This window comes from Nerophis lumbriciformis, linkage group LG02 (genome assembly GCF_033978685.3).
Source record: "Nerophis lumbriciformis linkage group LG02, RoL_Nlum_v2.1, whole genome shotgun sequence".
Classification (NCBI taxonomy): domain Eukaryota; kingdom Metazoa; phylum Chordata; class Actinopteri; order Syngnathiformes; family Syngnathidae; genus Nerophis; species Nerophis lumbriciformis.
In genome coordinates, this window is record NC_084549.2 from 68,870,001 (window position 1) to 68,892,187 (window position 22,187).

General features: G+C 35.1%; 1 protein-coding gene across 1 annotated transcript in view; it reads right to left on the reverse strand.

Moving 5' to 3' along the window:
• Window positions 1–14,537, reverse strand: part of nrg3a (neuregulin 3a) — a 277,037-nt gene extending 262,500 nt beyond the window's left edge. Inside the window, exon 1 of the mRNA XM_061967926.1 lies at window positions 12,863–14,537. Within this exon, the coding sequence (XP_061823910.1) occupies window positions 12,863–13,586 (724 nt within the window). The 5' untranslated portion in view covers window positions 13,587–14,537. The remainder of the gene's footprint in view (window positions 1–12,862) is intronic.
• Between the last annotated feature and the right edge of the window lie 7,650 nt (window positions 14,538–22,187).

Here is a 22,187-nt window from a genome sequence, read left to right on the forward strand (position 1 = left end):
CACCAATGCACTTTTGGAATACTTTAACTTTAAGACATGGCTGAAAGAGTCTGGTGTGGATGAACTTGACTGGCCTGCACAGAGTCCTGACCTGAACCCGACTAGAACACCTTTTGGGATGAATTAGAATGGAGACCGAGAGCCAGGCCTTCTCCACCAACATCAGTGTGTGACCTCACCAATGCCCTTTTGGAATACTTTAACTTCAAGACATGGATGACAGAGTCCGGTGTGGATGAACTTGACTGGCCTGCACAGAGTCCTGACTAGAACACCTTTTGGGATGAATTAGAATGGAGACCGAGAGCCAGGCCTTCTCCACCAACATCAGCGTGTGACCTCAACAATGCGCTTTTGGAATACTTTAACTTCAAGACATGGCTGAAAGAGTCTGGTGTGGGTGAACTTGACTGGCCTGCACAGAGTCCTGACCTGAACCCGACTAGAACACCTTTTGGGATGAATTAGAACAGAGACCGAGAGCCAGGCCTTCTCCACCAACATCAGCGTGTGACCTCACCAATGCGCTTTTGGAATACTTTAACTTTAAGACATGGCTGACAGAGTCTGGTGTGGATGAACTTGACTGGCCTGCACAGAGTCCTGACCTGAACCCGACTAGAACACCTTTTGGGATGAATTAGAACGGAGACTGAGAGCCAGGGCCTTCTCCACCAACATCAGTGTGTGACCTCACCAATGCGCTTTTGGAATACTTTAACTTTAAGACATGGATGACAGAGTCTGGTGCGGGTTAACTTGACTGGCCTGCACAGAGTCCTGACCTGAACCCGACTAGAACACCTTTTGGGATGAATTACAACGGAGACTGAGAGCCAGGCCTTCTCCACCAACATCAGTGTGTGACCTCACCAATGCGCTTTTGGAATACTTTAACTTTAAGACATGGCTGACAGAGTCTGGTGCGGGTGAACTTGACTGGCCTGCACAGAGTCCTGACCTGAAACCGACTAGAACACCTTTTGGGATGAATTAGAACGGAGACCGAGAGCCAGGCCTTCTCCACCAACATCAGTGTGTGACCTCACCAATGTGCTTTTGGAAAGAATGGTCGGAACATTCCTTATAAACACACTCCGCGACCTTGTGGACAGCCTTGCTAGAAGAGTTGAAGCTGTAATAGCTGCAAAAGCATCATGTGATCTCTCCCACAACAACAAAGCCATGATTGGCGGAGACAACCGTCTTCCGTCACGGTCAACTCCAGAAGACGCGAGCGTGGCAAGGAGGTTTCATGCGCTGCCAAGAACGACTCGATGCCGCCTTCTTCATTTTCTCCTCTCCCTATAATTGGCGCTGATGACCGGGGTCCAATTACAGAGCGGAAAACGTCGCGGCGCTCCAACACGCCGCCGTGTGCCCGCCTAGGACGACACACATCAGCGTGTCGGTGGCAGGCGGCCATGCGGCGTACATTCCTCTAACGAGCGCTAACGTGGAAACGATGTCCTCGGCCAATCGCGGCGGCGCGTGGGTGGTCGCTGGGAAGCAAAGCGGCGAACAGGTGGGCGGGCGAGTGGCTCGGCGTCGCGCTGGAAGCAGTCGGCGGAACATTCCGAGCAAGAGTGACATTTTCCCGAGGATATCTATCAAGAGGCTTTAATGGTTTTCGTGCACACTCTTTTTTTTTTTTACTGATGAATTAATAAACGGCGGGAAGTTGATGAATGGGCCATCTTGCTAACAAAATGATACCATTTGTTCCCGCTCCCTAATCATCAGGGGAGCCGTGACGGCGCTCTGCGGAATCTCCAGCAGTTTCATTAACGCCACACAAAGAAGCACCTTGGCGCACACTTTTAGCCAGACACGCTTCTCTTCAAGCACTTTTCCAATTAACGGACGCCTCGCAGCTCATTCTGCTAAACTCCCAAACTCACTACTGAAAAAAACGCACGTTTCATATTAAAACGCACAAAGTTTTACCGATAAATAATTGATTTATTTTATTCGAAAGTCTTCCCTTTTGGTCTTTAATGGAAATGTGGCGAAAAAGATCTTTCTCATTAGTGTCAGACACGTCGACTATGTTCCTTTAGTAATAAGTATACATGTCGACTATGTTCCATTAGTAATAAGTATACATGTCGACTATGTTCCATTAGTAATAAGTATACATGTCGACTATGTTCCATTAGTAATAAGTATACATGTCGACTATGTTCCATTGGTAATAAGTATACATGTCGACTATGTTCCATTAGTAATAAGTATACATGTCGACTATGTTCCATTAGTAATAAGTGTACATGTCGACTATGTTCCATTAGTAATAAGTATACATGTCGACTATGTTCCATTAACAACAAGTGTACATGTCGACTATGTTCCATTAGTAATAAGTATACATGTCGACTATGTTCCATTAGTAATAAGTATACATGTCGACTATGTTCCATTAGTAATAAGTATACATGTCGACTATGTTCCATTAGTAATAAGTATACATGTCGACTATGTTCCATTAGTAAAAAGTATACATGTCGACTATGTTCCATTAGTAATAAGTATACATGTCGACTATGTTCCATTAGTAATAAGTATACATGTCGACTATGTTCCATTAGTAATAAGTATACATGTCGACTATGTTCCATTAACAACAAGTGTACATGTCGACTATGTTCCATTAGTAATAAGTATACATGTCGACTATGTTCCATTAACAACAAGTGTACATGTCGACTATGTTCCATTAGTAATAAGTATACATGTCGACTATGTTCCATTAGTAATAAGTATACATGTCGACTATGTTCCATTAGTAATAAGTATACATGTCGACTATGTTCCATTAGTAATAAGTATACATGTCGACTATGTTCCATTAGTAATAAGTATACATGTCGACTATGTTCCATTAGCGACAAGTGTACATGTCGTCTATGTTCCATTAGCGACAAGTGTACATGTCGACTATGTTCCATTAGTAATAAGTATACATGTCGACTATGTTCCATTAGTAATAAGTATACATGTCGACTATGTTCCATTAGTAATAAGTATACATGTCGACTATGTTCCATTAGTAATAAGTATACATGTCGACTATGTTCCATTAGTAATAAGTATACATGTCGACTATGTTCCATTAGCGACAAGTGTACATGTCGACTATGTTCCATTAGTAATAAGTATACATGTCGACTATGTTCCATTAGTAATAAGTATACATGTCGACTATGTTCAATTAGTAATAAGTATACATGTCGACTATGTTCCATTAGTAATAAGTATACATGTCGACTATGTTCCATTAGTAATAAGTATACATGTCGACTATGTTCCATTAGTAATAAGTGTACATGTCGACTATGTTCCATTAGTAATAAGTATACATGTCGACTATGTTCCATTAGTAATAAGTATACATGTCGACTATGTTCCATTAGTAATAAGTATACATGTCGACTATGTTCCATTAGTAATAAGTATACATGTCGACTATGTTCCATTAGTAATAAGTATACATGTCGACTATGTTCCATTAGTAATAAGTATACATGTCGACTATGTTCCATTAGTAATAAGTATACATGTCGACTATGTTCCATTAGTAATAAGTGTACATGTCGACTATGTTCCATTAGTAATAAGTGTACATGTTGACTATGTTCCATTAGTAATAAGTATACATGTCGACTATGTTCCATTAGTAATAAGTATACATGTCGACTATGTTCCATTAGTAATAAGTATACATGTCGACTATGTTCCATTAGTAATAAGTATACATGTCGACTATGTTCCATTAGTAATAAGTGTACATGTCGACTATGTTCCATTAGTAATAAGTGTACATGTCGACTATGTTCCATTAGTAATAAGTGTACATGTCGACTATGTTCCATTAGTAATAAGTATACATGTCGACTATGTTCCATTAGTAATAAGTATACATGTCGACTATGTTCCATTAGTAATAAGTGTACATGTCGACTATGTTCCATTAGTAATAAGTATACATGTCGACTATGTTCCATTAGTAATAAGTGTACATGTCGACTATGTTCCATTAGTAATAAGTGTACATGTCGACTATGTTCCATTAGTAATAAGTATACATGTTGACTATGTTCCATTAGTAATAAGTATACATGTCGACTATGTTCCATTAGTAATAAGTGTACATGTCGACTATGTTCCATTAGCAACAAGTGTACATGTCGACTATGTTCCATTAGTAATAAGTATACATGTCGACTATGTTCCATTAGTAATAAGTATACATGTCGACTATGTTCCATTAGTAATAAGTATACATGTTGACTATGTTCCATTAGTAATAAGTATACATGTCGACTATGTTCCATTAGTAATAAGTATACATGTGGACTATGTTCCATTAGTAATAAGTATACATGTCGACTATGTTCCATTAGTAATAAGTGTACATGTCGACTATGTTCCATTAGTAATAAGTATACATGTCGACTATGTTCCATTAGTAATAAGTATACATGTCGACTATGTTCCATTAGTAATAAGTATACATCTCGACTATGTTCCATTAGTAATAAGTATACATGTCGACTATGTTCCATTAGTAATAAATATACATGATGATTATGTTCCATTAGTAATAAGTATACATGTCGACTATGTTCTATTAGTAATAAGTATACATGTCGACTATGTTCCATTAGTAATAAGTATACATGTCGACTATGTTCCATTAGTAATAAGTATACATGTCGACTATGTTCCATTAGTAATAAGTATACATGTGGAATATGTTCCATTAGTAATAAGTATACATGTCGACTATGTTCCACTAGTAATAAGTATACATGTCGACTATGTTCCATTAGTAATAAGTATACATGTCGACTATGTTCCATTAGTAATAAGTATACATGTCGACTATGTTCCATTAGTAATAAGTATACATGTCGACTATGTTCCATTAGTAATAAGTATACATGTCGACTATGTTCCATTAGTAATAAGTATACATGTCGACTATGTTCCATTAGTAATAAGTATACATGTCGACTATGTTCCATTAGTAATAAGTATACATGTCGACTATGTTCCATTAGTAATAAGTATACATGTCGACTATGTTCCATTAGTAATAAGTATACATGTCGACTATGTTCCATTAGTAAGTATACATGTCGACTATGCTCCATTAGTAATAAGTATACATGTCGACTATGTTCCATTAGTAATAAGTGTACATGTTGACTATGTTCCATTAGTAATAAGTATACATGTCGACTATGTTCCATTAGTAATAAGTATACATGTCGACTATGTTCCATTAGTAATAAGTATACATGTCGACTATGTTCCATTAGTAATAAGTATACATGTCGACTATGTTCCATTAGTAATAAGTATACATGTCGACTATGTTCCATTAGTAATAAAGCAATAAAGTAGTAACTTAAAAGTTTTGTTAGAATACGAGACCTCGACTATCGTAATGTTGAGTGACCTCCGTGCTCTTCGCTCTTCTCTTTACCCCGAAAAAGAGCCTCATATTCGGCCCTTGCAGACGGCTTCACGCCTGGAGCATTTTTTTTTAACGTTGGAAGTAAAGCCTTACTCCTTTTTCTTTCAATCTTTACACCTAAATAGCTTGACTCATGTCTTAATAATGTCTGACTCTAACAATTAATTTTTTTGAACTAAATGTACATTTCAAATGATATTAGTGATGTGTTTGTAGACGGTACGTGCATTTTTATTTTATTGGAAAATGTTGAAATTACTGTCGATATGATGCGTTTACGTTTCTGCTGCTGTTCTGTTTTAGGACAATCAAGGAGGAAATGGACAATTTAAAGGACAAGAGAGCGAAAAGAAATGGATATAAAAATGTATATGCAGGTATTTTACTTGATAATAATAATACTTATTATTATTACTGTTATTATTGTTGCACAATGAGATGTAACCTTCACATGTTGCACAATGAGATGTCAGCATGGGATTAAATGTACATTTAGTCCCCCCTAAAACCATCACATGTTGCACAATGAGATGTCAGCATGGGATTAAATGTACATTTAGTCCCCCCTAAAACCTTCACATGTTGCACAATGAGATGTCAGCATGGGATTAAATGTACATTTAGTCCCCCCTAAAACCTTCACATGTTGCACAATGAGATGTCAGCATGGGATTAAATGTACATTTAGTCCCCCCTAAAACCTTCACATGTTGCACAATGAGATGTCAGCATGGGATTAAATGTACATTTAGTCCCCCCTAAAACCTTCACATGTTGCACAATGAGATGTCAGCATGGGATTAAATGTACATTTAGTCCCCTCTAAAACCTTCACATGTTGCACAATGAGATGTCAGCATGGGATTAAATGTACATTTAGTCCCCCCTAAAACCTTCACATGTTGCACAATGAGATGTCAGCATGGGATTAAATATACATTGCTGTGGGTCAAATATTTCTATTTTTACGAGCATTTATGTTATCTAGTAAGAACATTTCAAGATTAATATCCATAGATGAACATTCTTGATAAATGACGGTAGAATAAGCACACGTCTGAGGAGTCATAGACTACGTTTACACCGCAGGCCAAAGTGGACCAAATCGTATTCTTTCTAAATCAGATTTTTCCCAGCTGACTGTTTACACTGCAAGTAAAATGTGATCTCAGGCCCAATTTGAAACACTTTGGAGCGTTTAGACTGGCAACAAAAATCTGATTTGTGTCACTTCAGGGCAAAAAAAAATCAGATTCGGTGTGCAGTGTAAATGGGGCCTGAGTGTAACGACCTGGAATTTAGAGTCTATGTGTGGTGTGGTTGGAGTTGTCCCACTTTTAGTGGGGCCTTAAAGGTATCACTGGCTAAGTGCCCTGAGTGCGAGCGGCTGCTGTTGATATGACAGATATAATATGATATATACATACATATATACACATACACACATATATATGTATGTATATATATATATATGTATGTATATATATATATATATATATATATATATATATATATGTATGTATATATATATATATATATATATATATATATATATATATATATATATATATATATATATATATATATATATATATATATATATATATAAAAAAGCGGTAGAAAATGGATGACAGATATAATATGATATATACATACATATATACACACACATGTATATATATATATATATATATATATATATATATATATATATATATATATATATATATTATAAACATATATCTATATATATCTATATATATTATACATATTTATATATATTTAATAAATATACTGTATATATATATACTGTATATATGTATATATGTTGATAAGGCAGATATTACATGATAAAAAAAAATATACATTTATATCATATATAATATACATATATACATACATATATATATATACTGTATATATGTTGAATAGGCAGATATTACATAATAAAGACTTACATATATATCATGCATAATATACATATATACATATATACATGCATACATATATACTGTACATACATGTATATATGTTGATAAGGAAGGTATTACATGATAAAGACATATGCATATATATCATATATAATATACATACATACATATTATATACTGTATATATGTTGATAAGGCAGATATTACATGATAAATATATATATATCATATTACATAAACATATATATATATATATATATATATATACTGTATATATGTTGATAAGGCAAATATTACATGATAAAGACATATCATATATAATATACATATATACATACATACATACATACATACATACATACATACATACAGTATATACTGTATATATATGTATAGATGTAGAATAGGCAGATATTACATAATAAAGACATATACATATATATCATATATAATATACATATAAACATACATACATACATACATACATACATACATACATACATACATATATACTGTATATCTGTATATATGTTGATAAGGCAGATATTACATAATATGACATATACATATATATCATATATAATATACATATATACATACATACATACATACACATACATACATACATACATACATATATATACTGTATATATGTGTCGATAAGGCAGATATTACATAATAAAGACATATACATATACATCATATATAATATACATGCATACATACATACATACATACATACATACATACATACATATATATATATACGTTGATAAGGCAGATATTACATGATAAAGACATATACATACAGTATATATCATATGTAATATACATACGTACATACATACATATATATATATATATATATATATATATATATATATATATATATATATATATATATATATGTATATATGTTGATAAAGAAGATATTACATAATAAAGACATATATATACATGTAGCGTAAAGCTAAAAACGCGGAATGCTAACAACACGGCTAATGCCACGGTCAGTTTGACCGAGTTTCAACAGACTTCAGCACATTGAAGTCCAGTTCTAACTCAGAGGAATAGTCCAGGATGGGATGAAGTGTTTCCAGGCAGAGGTTGCGTTGTAGTGGCCGGGGGATGCTTGGAGGACGAGCAGTGACTAGTGTAGAGAACACAGTCAAAGATGGAAATGGCGCTCCAAAAAAAAAAACAAGCTAGTGCAACGATTCCCAAGTCCTGACATCAGTTTTCAGCCCCACAGCAGAAATATTTGTCACGGAGCAGGAATTGTTTGTGGCGTCATCGATCTCTGCAGCGGCGCCGATCAATAGCGTGCGTCCACAACCCCATTTGGAAGCGGCGGGAAAAATCACTACTCGTTAGCTAAAACGCTACAAGACGCGCCTTTCTCCCGATGATCCGTTTGATGAGGAAGAGGACCGCGGTCACATGTTCCGTCAGCCAATCAAACACGAGCATGATCCGACTTCAGGGAGCGGTCGTCGCCGAGAGGAAACCTAAGCCTAACCACTTCCTGTTTTCCTTTTATCGCACTTCCTGTGAGCTGCCCTGCTGACTTTGTGTTGCTCCGTGTGGTTAGACGCTAATGAGGGGAAACCTTCATTGACTGAGGACACCATCCACCAGAAACACAGCAACAATGTCAACAACACCCGCCTGAAACATCACAATACTGACATGAGGCTAACCAGGAAGACGACAATGTAGCATAATGCTAACTTTACCTTAACAACACACTTGTCAGAGTCTGACAGCAAAATAAGAACGGCTACTTTAGCATGATGTTAACTTTACCTTGACAACAAACGAGTTAGCCTCTGGCATCAAAATAAGAACGGCTACTTTAGCATGCTGCTAACTTTACCTTAACAACAAACGAGTTAGCCTCTGGCATAAAAATAGGAACGGCTACTATAGCATGATGCTAACTTTACCTTGACAACAAACGAGTTAGCCTCTGACATCAAAATAGGAATGGCTACTATAGCATGATGCTCACTTTACCTTGACAACAAACGAGTTAGCCTCTGATATCAAAATAGGAACGGCTGCTATAGCATGATGCTAACTTTACCTTAACAACAAACGAGTTAGCCTCTGGCATGAAAATAGGAACGGCTACTATAGCATGATGCTAACTTTACCTTGACAACAAACGAGTTAGCCTCTGATATCAAAATAGGAACGGCTGCTATATAGGGTGACCATTTCCATGACACCAAAAAGGAGGACATTATGCGGCATATCAATAAATTACTATGGTGTACATAGGACTCTGGTATACCTTATTTATAGTACAATTTTGAGTGGTTTAAAGATGATGTTTGTGTGGCTGAATAGGAAAAAATATTAAAGTCAAGTGTTTGTTAACAGTATTTGTATTTATTCAATACATTGTGGTGTTCAAAAAGTGACCACTGAGATGAATCTTTTCAAGTGCAGAGTGCCACAAAGCATAACATGTGTGGACTTAAATGTAGTTAACATATATAATAAAAAGAAAAATGGCACAAAAAATGTTCCACATCAACATCAAGGCTGCTTGCTGCATATCTGGTTGCGTTATGCAGAATATGGGCCAAACAGTTTACAGGGAGCACATCTTTTTGGCTCAGTTTCAGCTTCTGATACACACTGTTATGTTTGCCACAATTGACACTGGCATTGTCTGCTGCATATGCAGACATGTTTTTCACCTCTAAGCCAGACATCTCAAGTTTTGCCAGCAGCTGGTTTGTTATGGCTTCTGACGTTTCGTTGCTGTCACTATAAAAATCCAACAGGACATGTTGGATGCCTTCATCAAAGTGAAAATACCTTACCACAATGGGAAAACACTTGTTTGTTCCTTTATTTGAGGCGTCGGTTGCCACGGAAAAGGGTAGGTTGTTTTCTTTTATGTAGTCGGTATGTTCCTGTACCGAATAGTGAGCGATGACGTTCTCGCACAATGCCTTGGCTTTCGTTCGGCCACAGGCCATCCCTTTAGCTGTGGGCTAGTCACTGAAAATCTCCCGGTCCACTTTCATGCCGCAGTCTAAACTTCTGTAGGACTGGTGATGCTTTACAGCAGTGGTTCTCAACCCTTTTTTCAGTGATGTACCCCCTGTGAACATTTTTTTAATTCAAGTACCCCCTAATCAGAGCAAAGCATTTTTGGTTGAAAAAAAGAGATAAAGAAGTAAAATACAGCACTATGTCATCAGTTTCTGATTCATTAAATTGTATAACAGTGCAAAATATTGCTCATTTGTAGTGGTCTTTCTTGAACTATTTGGAAAAATATATATAAAATAACTAAAAACTTGTTGAAAAATAAACAAGTGATTCAATTATAAATAAAGATGTCTACACATAGAAGTAATCATCAACTTAAAGTGCCCTCTTTGGGGATTGTAATAGAGATCCATCTGGATTCAGGAACTTAATTCTAAACATTTCTTCACAAAAAAAGAAATATTTAACATCAATATTTATGGAACATGTCTACAAAAAATCTAGCTGTCAACACTGAATATTGCATTGTTGCATTTCTTTTCACACTTCTTTTTGACAGACATTTTAGTGAGGGTCAAACCATCATGGCATGGGGGAAACTCTGGATTTATGGTAATGAATGGAATAGCCTACTTGATTTGATGTTCAGTTTATGAACTTACATTACATTGCATACCCCCAGGGGTACGCGTATACCCCATTTGAGAACCACTGCTTTACAGCATGGTACACGTACCTTGCACAGCTCCGCAGCAGTTATCTTGTCATCCAGGGGCGACGAAACTTCACGAAAAAATGTCCTCATTGAAGAGGTACCTGCCGCACGTTTATTACTTTTATGTTTATCCGTACCCGCATGCCGTTCAATTGCAGCATTCCCCTGACTACTTACGTCGACATCACATCGACAAAGTGTGCAGAAGCCATGGAATGAGTCTCGACTGCTTTTCGTTATAAATTCGTTCTCTTTTATCCATTCAGAATTAAACGAGGTCTTGCGTTTTGGCATGATGCTAACTTTCTGTCAATGTCATGCCGCAACAGCACATGCATGGACCCTTGTTTACTTTTTTAACCAATGATAAGCAGATTTGTATCCGACACAGCTCTTAGCCAATCATTTAATACGTTACTGCGTTGGGGGCATTTTTTACGATCTTTGATTGGCTATCGCGCTGCAGCCCAGCAAAGATGAAAAAACTCCGCTCTTCAAGCCTAGTGCCTCAAAAAGGAGGACAAATACGTGTCCGGCTTGAAGCTGCGCCGGACGCCGGACAGGGCATTAAAAATCCGGACTGTCCGGCCTAAATCCGGACACCTGGTCACCCTACTGCTATAGCATGATGCTAACTTTACCTTAACAACACACTTGTCAGCCTCTGACATCAATTTAACCACGGCTAATATAGCATGATGCTAACTTTACCTTGACAACAAACGTGTTAGCCGTTGACATCAAAATAAGAAACAGCTACTATAGCATGATGCTATCTTTACCTTGACAACAAACTTGTTCGCTTTTGACATCAAAAGTTAGCCACAGCTAATATAGCATGATGCTAACTTTTCCTTTCCAACAAACGTGTTAGCCTTTGACATCAAAATAAGAACGGCTACTATAGCATGATGCTAACTTTACCTTGACAACAAACGTGTTGGCCTTTGACATCAAAATAAGAAACAGCTACTATAGCATGATGCTAACTTTACTTTAACAACACACGTGTTAGCCTTTGACATCAAAATAAGAATGGCTACAATAGCATGATGCTAACTTTACCTTAACAACAAAGGGCTTTCTCAAGTCTTTAAACTTCTCAATTTGTGTCTCCGCATCCGTCATAATGCCTTTCGCATTAAGAGTCAACTACAGTTAATATAGCATGATGCTAACTTTACCTTAACAACAAACTTGTTAGCTTTTGACATCAAAAGTTAGCCACAGCTAATATAGCATGATGCTAATTTTACCTTAACAACATACTTATTAGCCTTTGTCATTAAAACAAGCACGGCTAATATAGCATGATGCTAATCTTACCTTAACAACAAACGTGTTAGCCTTTGACATCAAGAGTCAATATAGCATGATGCTAATCTTTCTTGAACAGCAAACTTGTTAGCCTCCGTCATTAAGTGTAACCAAGGTTTGAGAAGTTCAGGATGGCTTTAGAAGTTCTTGCTGGTCCAGGTGCTCTCTAGCTACGAACCAATGCTAATGCTATTGCTATCAGCAGTCGCCACGTCTCGGCCTTGGCAACGTCAAATGTTGAAAGCCAGAAGAAGTGTGTCAAATGTCAACAGACAGGTTTGGTAAACGGATTATCTTCACCAAGGTTTTATAAATTCACGATCATATCTGGGCTAACAAGACCAAGGAGTCTGAACCATCCAACCAAGTTTATCTCCACCGACCAATCAAGGTAAGAGCGTGACTTACGTGATTTGCGGTGTCCGTGCCTGCGGGTAGTCGTGGTTGTGGACGTGACCTCGGTGGTGGTGTGGTCAGAAGTCCACATCTGAGTCGAGTCATGAAGTACGGTCGGGTTGGATGGCGACCGACTCGATGTCGGCGCCCCGTTTCTAAGCGTCGTCCGTGGCGGCGCGGCCGGTGTCGTAAAACCCACTGGAATGCGTCCGTTATGATTTCCAGGATTGCGAGGGGTCGCTAGGCTACCTGAGGCTGCGCCCCCTCTCGGGTTGGCGGTGGTGGTGGTAGCAGCGGTTCGAGTTCTACCTTTCGCCACCGTCCCCGTTGTCGGCGAAACATTCCTGCCGTCGCCCGTCGGAGCGGCGGTCGAGGTGGTGGTCTCGGGACCTTTCGGAATCCCGCTGGGCTTAGAGAGGAAAATGGGATCCTGTCCTATTCGATTAGCATCCACCAGGTCCGTCGGCACGTAATCCCGCACGGTTCCCACGACGATCCACTTGAGCAGCATCAGACTCAACCCCAGGCCGATGAAGCCGATGAGCAGGGGCACGGCGCAAAGCCACGTTTGCTGGCGGGGCCAAAGCGCACAGCGAAACGGGCCTCCGTCCCGGGCTTGACCCTCGCCACCGGCCCCCGGTACACCCGAGCCCTCAGGCTCCTCCAGGATGACCGACCCGGTCCCGGTGGCGGCGGAACACTCGCTCATCCTGCCCTGGCCTCCTTTACGGCTCATGGGGCCTCAATCCCGCAACGGGCAACACGGGTCAGGCAGATTGCGGGCGATGGCCGCCATGAAGAGCAAAGAAACAATTTGGAACCGGAGTGAGGGACGATGGCGAGGGCAGGCGGGGTGCGGGATGACCGCCCCGGAGTCCTGCCCAACTCTCAACTTGGAGGACGCTGACGCGGGAAGACCCCAGGCGGCGAGGGCAGGGAGAAGACGAGGGAGGGAAGGTTCTACATCGGCGAGGGCACGGAGTAGACGAGGGAGGGAAGGTTCTACATCCGCATGGAAGGAAAGGTTGGCAGTTAAAATCCGGGGCCAGTTCTCCTCAGCATGAACGCCCCGTCACGTCTTCATGTTGCGCAGAAAACAACAAGACGTTCCCAAATCCCGGACCATCCTGCGGCTTTCCTCCACAATCCCCTCTCCTTTGGGACGCTGCCCGACCAACAAGAACCGGCTGGAAAGGAGGCGAGGCGCAGTAGAGTGGCGGTTGTGGTCCAGATGCGGAGGACGGAGGAGGGGGAGTGTTGTCACGCGGCGATATCACAGGGCGGATTAATCGCTACAGCAACGCATGATCCTGCTCCTTGGCCAGCCGGCTCTGGATCGCCTTTCCCCCCAGCTGTCTGCTCAGCCGCCGAGAGTCTCCCGCATTCCCACACGGCCGGGAGTGGGGTGGAGTGGGGGGGAGGCGGAGGGAAAAAAGGCGTCCCGCTGACGCGCTCGCTCCCAAAATCCAACAAGATGAGGCTGCGGCGTCCCGGATTCTCTCTTTGAGATTCGGCACCCGAGTGGGACTCGCAGGGACCCCCAACTCCCCCGGCTCCGTCCACACCCACCGGAGGTTAGCGCCGTCCGAGATGATACGTCCGCCTTCACCTGACTGCTGAGGAACGCACGCAGGAAAACACGCACTCACACACACACACACACACACACACAGCCGCCGCCAGTGAGAGGCAGCGGACGACTGGCGCGGGAGGGAGGTGGAGGGGGGGAGGATGGAGGATGGAGGATGGAGGATGGAGGATGGAGGAGCAGGGGATGGGCGAGCGAGGCAGAGAGAGAGAGAGAGAGGCTGCACCTGCTGTATGAGACACACACACACACACACACACACACACACACACACACACACACGATAATTGAGAGGGTGGGGGATGGGTGGAGGTGGATCACTGCAGTGGGGGGTTGGGGGGAGGGGGGGGGGGGGGACAGCGCCGACACAACACCGGCGTTGAGTCGCTAAGCCCCGCCCACAGGAACACGCCCGCACGCATCCCGTTGAGGATGAAAAATCTCCCGGTGACGAACTTATCTTACCTTAACTCTTATCTTAACCCTCGCGTTTGGAATTCCGAATGCACTTAAGTCGTGTTTAGTGATGTCGCAGACATGGAAGTCGTAAGTGTGAGATTAAAAAAATAATAAAAAAAAGAAATTTTGAGATAAACGAGAATACATTTGAGATAAAATGTGGAAATAATGAGACATAAACATAATTAATTACGTCTTTTTATCACATAATTATCACTTTTTTAAAAATTATCTAACAATTGTCTAAGAATGTCATCATTTCGACTTTTTTCCCAAAATTGCTACTTTTATCTCATGATTTTGACTGTTTTCTAATATTTTTGACTTTTTATCCCAGAATTACGAATTGTCATCTCCTAGTTTCTACTTTTTATCTCATATATTTGAGATTCCATCACGTAATTCATTTTTTATCTCATAATTTTACTTGTAATTCCCACATATATGACAATTTTATCTCCTAACTATAATTTTTTATTCCATAATTTGGATTTTTTATCTCATAATTTGGATTTTTTAATCTCATGTATATGATGACTCTTTTTTTAAATCTCCTAATTATAGATTTTTATTCCATAATTTGGACTTTTTATCTCATAATTTTGACTATTTCCTAATTACCTCAGAATTATGAATTGTCATCTCCTAGTTTTTACTTTTTATCTCAGAATTTCAATTTTTCTATCTCATTTTGGACTTTTTTATCTCATATATTTGAGATTCTATCTCATAATTCATTTTTTATCTCATAATTTTACTTTAATTTCCCACATAGATACAATTTTTATCTCCTAATTATACATTTTGATTCCATAATTTTGACTTTTTATCACATAATTATCACTTTTTTTTTATCATCTAACAATTGTCTAATAATGTCATCATTTCGACTTTTTTTCCCCAAAAATCGCTACTTTTTATCTCATAATTTTGACTATTTTCTAATATTTTTCGATTTTATTTCTCAGAATTAGGAATTGTAATATCCTAGTTTCTACTTTTTATCTCATATTTTAAATTTTTATCTCATTTTGGACTTTTTTATCTCATATATTTGAGATTCTATCTCATAATTCATTTTTTATCTCATAATTTTACTTTAATTTCCCACATATATACAATTTTTATCTCCTAATTATACATTTTGATTCCATAATTTTGACTTTTTATCACATAATTATCACTTTTTTTTAATTATCTAACAATTGTCTAATAATGTCATCATTTTGACTTTTTTTCCCGAAAATTGCTACTTTTTATCTCATAATTTTGACTATTTTCTAATATTTTTGAATTTTTATCTCAGAATTAGGAATCGTCATCTCCTAGTTTTTACTTTTTATCTCAGAATTTCAATTTTTTTTAATCTCATTTTGGACTTTTTTATCTCATATATTTGAGATTCTATCTCATAATTCATTTTTTATCTCATAATTTTACTTTAATTTCCCACACATATACAATTTTTATCTCCTAATTATACATTTTGATTCCATAATTTTTACTTTTTATCACATATTAATCACTTTTTTTATTATCTAACAATTGTCTAATAATGTCATCATTTCGACTTTTTTCCCCCAAAAATTGTTACTTTTTATCTCATAATTTTGACTATTTTCTAATATTTTTCGATTTTATTTCTCAGAATTAGGAATTGTAATATCCTAGTTTCTACTTTTTATCTCATATTTTCAATTTTTATCTCATTTTGGACTTTTTTATCTCATATATTTGAGATTCTATCTCATAATTCATTTTTTATCTCATAATTTTACTTTAATTTCCCACATATATACAATTTGTATCTCCTAATTATACATTTTGATTCCATAATTTTGACTTTTTATCACATAATTATCACTTTTTTTTTTTATCATCTAACAAATGTCTAAGAATGTCATCATTTCGACTTTTTTTTCCCAAAAATTGCTACTTTTTATCTCATAATTTTGACTATTTTGTAATATTTTTCGACTTTATATCTCAGAATTAGGAATTGTCATATCCTAGTTTCTACTTTTTATCTCATATTTTCGATTTTTATCTCATATATTTGAGATTCTATCTCATAATTAATTTTTTATCTCATAATTTTAATTTAATTTCCCAGCATATATTACATTTTTATCTCCTAATTATACATTTTGATTCCATAATTTTGACTTTTTATCACATAATCACTTTTTTAAAATTGTCTAACAAATGTCTAAGAATGTCATCATTTCGACTTTTTTTTCCCCAAAAATTGCTACTTTTTATCTCATAATTCTGACTATTTTCTAATATTTTTCGACTTTATATCTCAGAATTAGGAATTGTCATATCCTAGTTTCTACTTTTTATCTCATATTTTCAATTTTTATCTCATTTTGGACTTTTTAATCTCATATATTTGAGATTCTATCTCATAATTCATTTTTTATCTCATAATTTTACTTTAATTTCCCACATATATACAATTTTTATCTCCTAATTATACATTTTGATTCCATAATTTTGACTTTTTATCACATATTCATCACTTTTTTTATTATCTAACAATTGTCTAATAATGTCATCATTTCGACTTTTTTCCCCAAAAATTGTTACTTTTTATCTCATAATTTTGACTATTTTCTAATATTTTTCGACTTTTTATCTCAGAATTACGAATTGTCATATCCTAGTTTCTACTTTTTATCTCTTTTTTTCGATTTTTATGTCATTTTGGACTTTTTTATCTCATATATTTGAGATTCTATCTCATAATTCATTTTTTATCTCATAATTTTACTTTTAATTCCCACATATATTAAATTTTGATCTCCTAATTATACATTTTGATTCATAATTTAGAATTTTTATCACATAATTATCACTTTTTTTTAATTATCTAACAATTGTCTAATAATGTCATAATTTCGACTTTTTTCCCAAAATTGCTACTTTTTATCTCATAATTTTGACTATTTTCTAATATTTTTAACTTATTAATCTCATTTATGACTTTTTATCTCAGAATTATGAATTGTCATCTCCTAGTTTCTACTTTTTATCTCAGAGTTTAAATTTTTATCTCATTTTTGACTTTTTTATCTCACATTTTTGAGATTCTATCTCACAGTTAATTTTTTATCTCATAATTTTACTTTTAATTCCCACATATATGACATTTTTATCTCCTAATTATACATTTTTTTGGCATAATTTGGACTTTTTATCTCATAATTTGGATTTTTTATCTCATGTATATGACTCTTTTTATCTCACAATTTTGAATTTTTATCTCATAATTTTTATTTCATATATCTATCCATTCATTTTCTACCGCTTGTCCCTTTCGGGGTAGCGAGGGGTGCTGGAGCCTATCTCATATATGACTTTTTAAATCTCATAAATATGAGTTTCTACCTCATATATATGATCTTTTTTTATCTTATAATTAGGCATTTTTATTTCATATATTTACATTTCTGATCTCATAATTATAAATTTGTACCTTATTTCATTTTTTTTATCTCATGATTTTGACTTTTTATCCCACATATGACATTTTTATCTCATAACTACATTTTTATTCTATGATTATGACTTTGTATCTCATAATTTCGATATTTTTTTTTATCCAAGAATTTGGACTTGTATCTCATTTATGACTTTTTTATCTCACAATTATGATTTTTTATCTCATAATTAAAACATGTTATCTTATAATTTCGACTTTTTATATAATAGTTTTGATTTTTTTAATCTCATATATATATGACTTTTATCTCATTATTATGAATTTTTATCTCACAATTTTGATTTTTTTATTTCATTTATTTGAGCTTTTATCGCATAATTTTTTTTTCTCATAATTTGGATTTTTAATATCATGAGTTTTTACCTCATATATAAGACCTTTTTTTTTTTTATCTCATAATGATGAATTGTTCTTCCATAGTTTTGAAAATCTAGGAATTTGGATTTGTATCTCATTTATGACGTTTTAATTTCACAATTACTATTTTTTAAAATCTGATAATTTTGATTTTTTATATAATAGTTTTGATTTTGTTTATCTCATATGTATGACTTTTATCTCATTATTATGAATTCTTATCTCACAATTTCGATTTTTCATTCATATTTGATTGTTTTTATCTTATATATTTGAGATTTTATCTCATAATACAGATTTTTTCCATAATTTTAATTTTTTAATATCGTATATTTACATTTTTCATCTCATAATTATTTTGTATCTTATTTCATTTTTTATCTCATGATTTCGACTTTTTATCCCACATATATGACATTTCTTATCTCATAATTATAAATTTTTATTCCATAATTTTGACTTTCTATCTCACAATTTGGACTTTCTATCTCATATATATGACTCTTTTTATCTCACAATTTAGAATTGTTATCTCATAATTTAGATTTTTTTTTTAATGTCATAATTTCGATTATTTTATTTCATATATGACTTTTTTAATGTCATAATTATGAGTTTTTACCTTATATAGATGGCATTTTTTTTTTAATCTCAAAATGATGAAACATTATTTCATCATTATCTCATAATTTCGATTTTATATCTAATATTTTGGAATCTTATCTCATTTATGACTTTTTAATCTTACAATTATGATCAAATAATTTTAATGTTTTATCTCATAAATATGAATTGTATCCCAATATGAATTTTTATTTCATAATTTCAACTTTTTATCTCATCATTTTTGAAATTTGATCTCATTATTTTGACTCTTTATACCATAGTTACGACTTTTTATCTCATCATTTTGACTTTTCATCTCATATATGACTTTTTTTTTAATCTTATAATTATGAGTTTTTTTTAAATATATTTCAACTTTTTTTAATCTCCTAAATATGAATTTGTACATTATAATTTTGACTTTTTATCTTATAACTATCATTTTTTTTATCTCACAATTCTGAAATTGTTTTTAATAATTGAGATTTTTTTTATCTCATAATTGAGATTTTTGTAATCTAATATTTTTGATTGTATTATCTCATGTATGACTTTTATCTCATTATTATGAATTTTTATTTTCATAATTGTTTTTCATAATTTCGACTTTTTATCTCATATATATGACTTATATCATAATTATTCAATTTAATCTCAACATTTTAACTCTTTATACCATAATTTCGTTTTTTTAATCTCATATACAACTTTTTTTTAAATATTACAATTATGAGTTTTTATCTCATAATTTAAATTTTTAATCTTATAATTTTGAATTTTTATCTCATATATTATAATTTTTTTTATGTCCTAAATATGAATTTGTATATTATAATTTTGACTTTTTATCTCATAACTATGATTTTTTTATCTCACAATTCTGAAATTGTATTTAATAATTGAGATTTTTTTTAATCTCATAATTGAGATTTTTGTAATCTAATATTTTTGATTGTATTATCTCATATATGACTTTTATGTCATTATTATGAATTTTTATTTCATAATTTGTTTTCATAATTTCGACTTTTTATCTCATATATATGATTTATCTCATATGTATTCAATTTAATCTCATCATTTTAACTCTTTATACCATAATTTCGTTTTTTAAATCTCATATACAACTTTTTTTAAATCTTATAATTATGAGTTTTTATCTCATAATTTACATTTTTAATCTTATAATTGTGACTTTTTATCTCATATATTATAAAAAAATGTATGTCTTAAATATGAATTTGTATATTATAATTTTGACTTTTTATCTCATAACTATGATTTTTTATCTCACAATTCAGAATTTACATTTAATAATTGAGATTTTTATCTCATATATGACTTTTATCTCATATTATGAATTTTTATTTCATAACTTTTTTTTCATAGTTTCGACTTTTTATCTCATATATATGACTTTTTTTTTTTTAAATCTCATAATTATTAAATTGGATCTCATCATTTTAACTCTTTATACTATAATTTTTTATTTTTGAACTTTTTTGAATCTTATAATTATGAGATTTTAGCTCATAATTTAAATTTTTAATCTCATAATTTTGATTTTTTTTTATCTCATAAAGGTGATTTTTTTTTAATGTGATAATTATAAGTTTTTATCTCACAATGATTAATTTTTATTTCATGATTTCGACTTTTCATCTCATAATCATGACTTACTTTTAAGATGACATTTAACTTGCAGTTATAAAAAAAAAAAGTCTAATTGGTTCGGAATCAAACATAATCGGCATGATTTGATCAAAACATACGCTGGATGATGAAAAGTATGAAAGACAAAAGCAGCAAAGCGGGAGATTGTGTGGGAGGAGAGTCGATAAATCGCCATGACGACCAGCACATCATGTCAGGTTGTTGACGTGGATGAAAAAAACCACAAAAAAAAAACACGCCAGCACCTTCGTCGTCACTTCGTTAGCAGGCCACGCCCGCTGATGAAACACACACACACACACACACACACACACACACACACACACACACACACACACACACACACACACACACACACACACAGTGTGGTAAAAGCAGCTAAAGTCGATGTCATCTATCGGTGTCATTGTGTCATCATGGAGAATAAAAGCAGCTTTGTGGTAAAAAAAAGAGGAGGCGGGGCCAAGGTTATCGTCATGTTTGATGATTTATGGGATTATACGGCCATTTTCTCCCTCTTCCATCCCTCCGGTGTTACAACGGCGGCTGACAGCTCAGGCTGGGTCACGGTTAAAAAAGACGGGTTCGTTTCCCTGTCTTTATTTCAAATATGGACAGCGCACTTTAGTGCACATCCATCCATCTTCTTCCACTTATCCGAGGTGGGGTGGCGGGGGCAGCAGCCTAAGCAGAGAAGGCCAGACTTCCTTGTCAAGATGTCAGCTTTTATCCAGAAAACCGTCTGTATTGTCACCAGACAGCTTGAAGATTCTTCCTTTGTTCCTCAAACACATTGACCTTTGCCTATATGTGGTCCGGCATGATTTTTTTGAATAAAAGACCCTTAAATGAAGTTGACATAGTTTAATGCTGAGTGTGATGTAGTTTCCTGACATTGACAAAGACTACAGAATCATTCTGAACTTACGTCAATGTTTGGGTTTTGTAATCATCCCTTTTCTTCCTAATTGTTGTTGCTTTGTGGAAGGAGTCGCAAGTAAAAAAAAAAAAGCTCTCTGAGATGCTCCCCGCCCACCGAGACAAAGATTGTGGATGAGTGAAAAGAGGGCTCACTGTGTTCAGTTCAAGGTAGTGTAACTGAGAGCGAAGCACAGAGCGAGACATCTTTCTTCAATGATGTAATA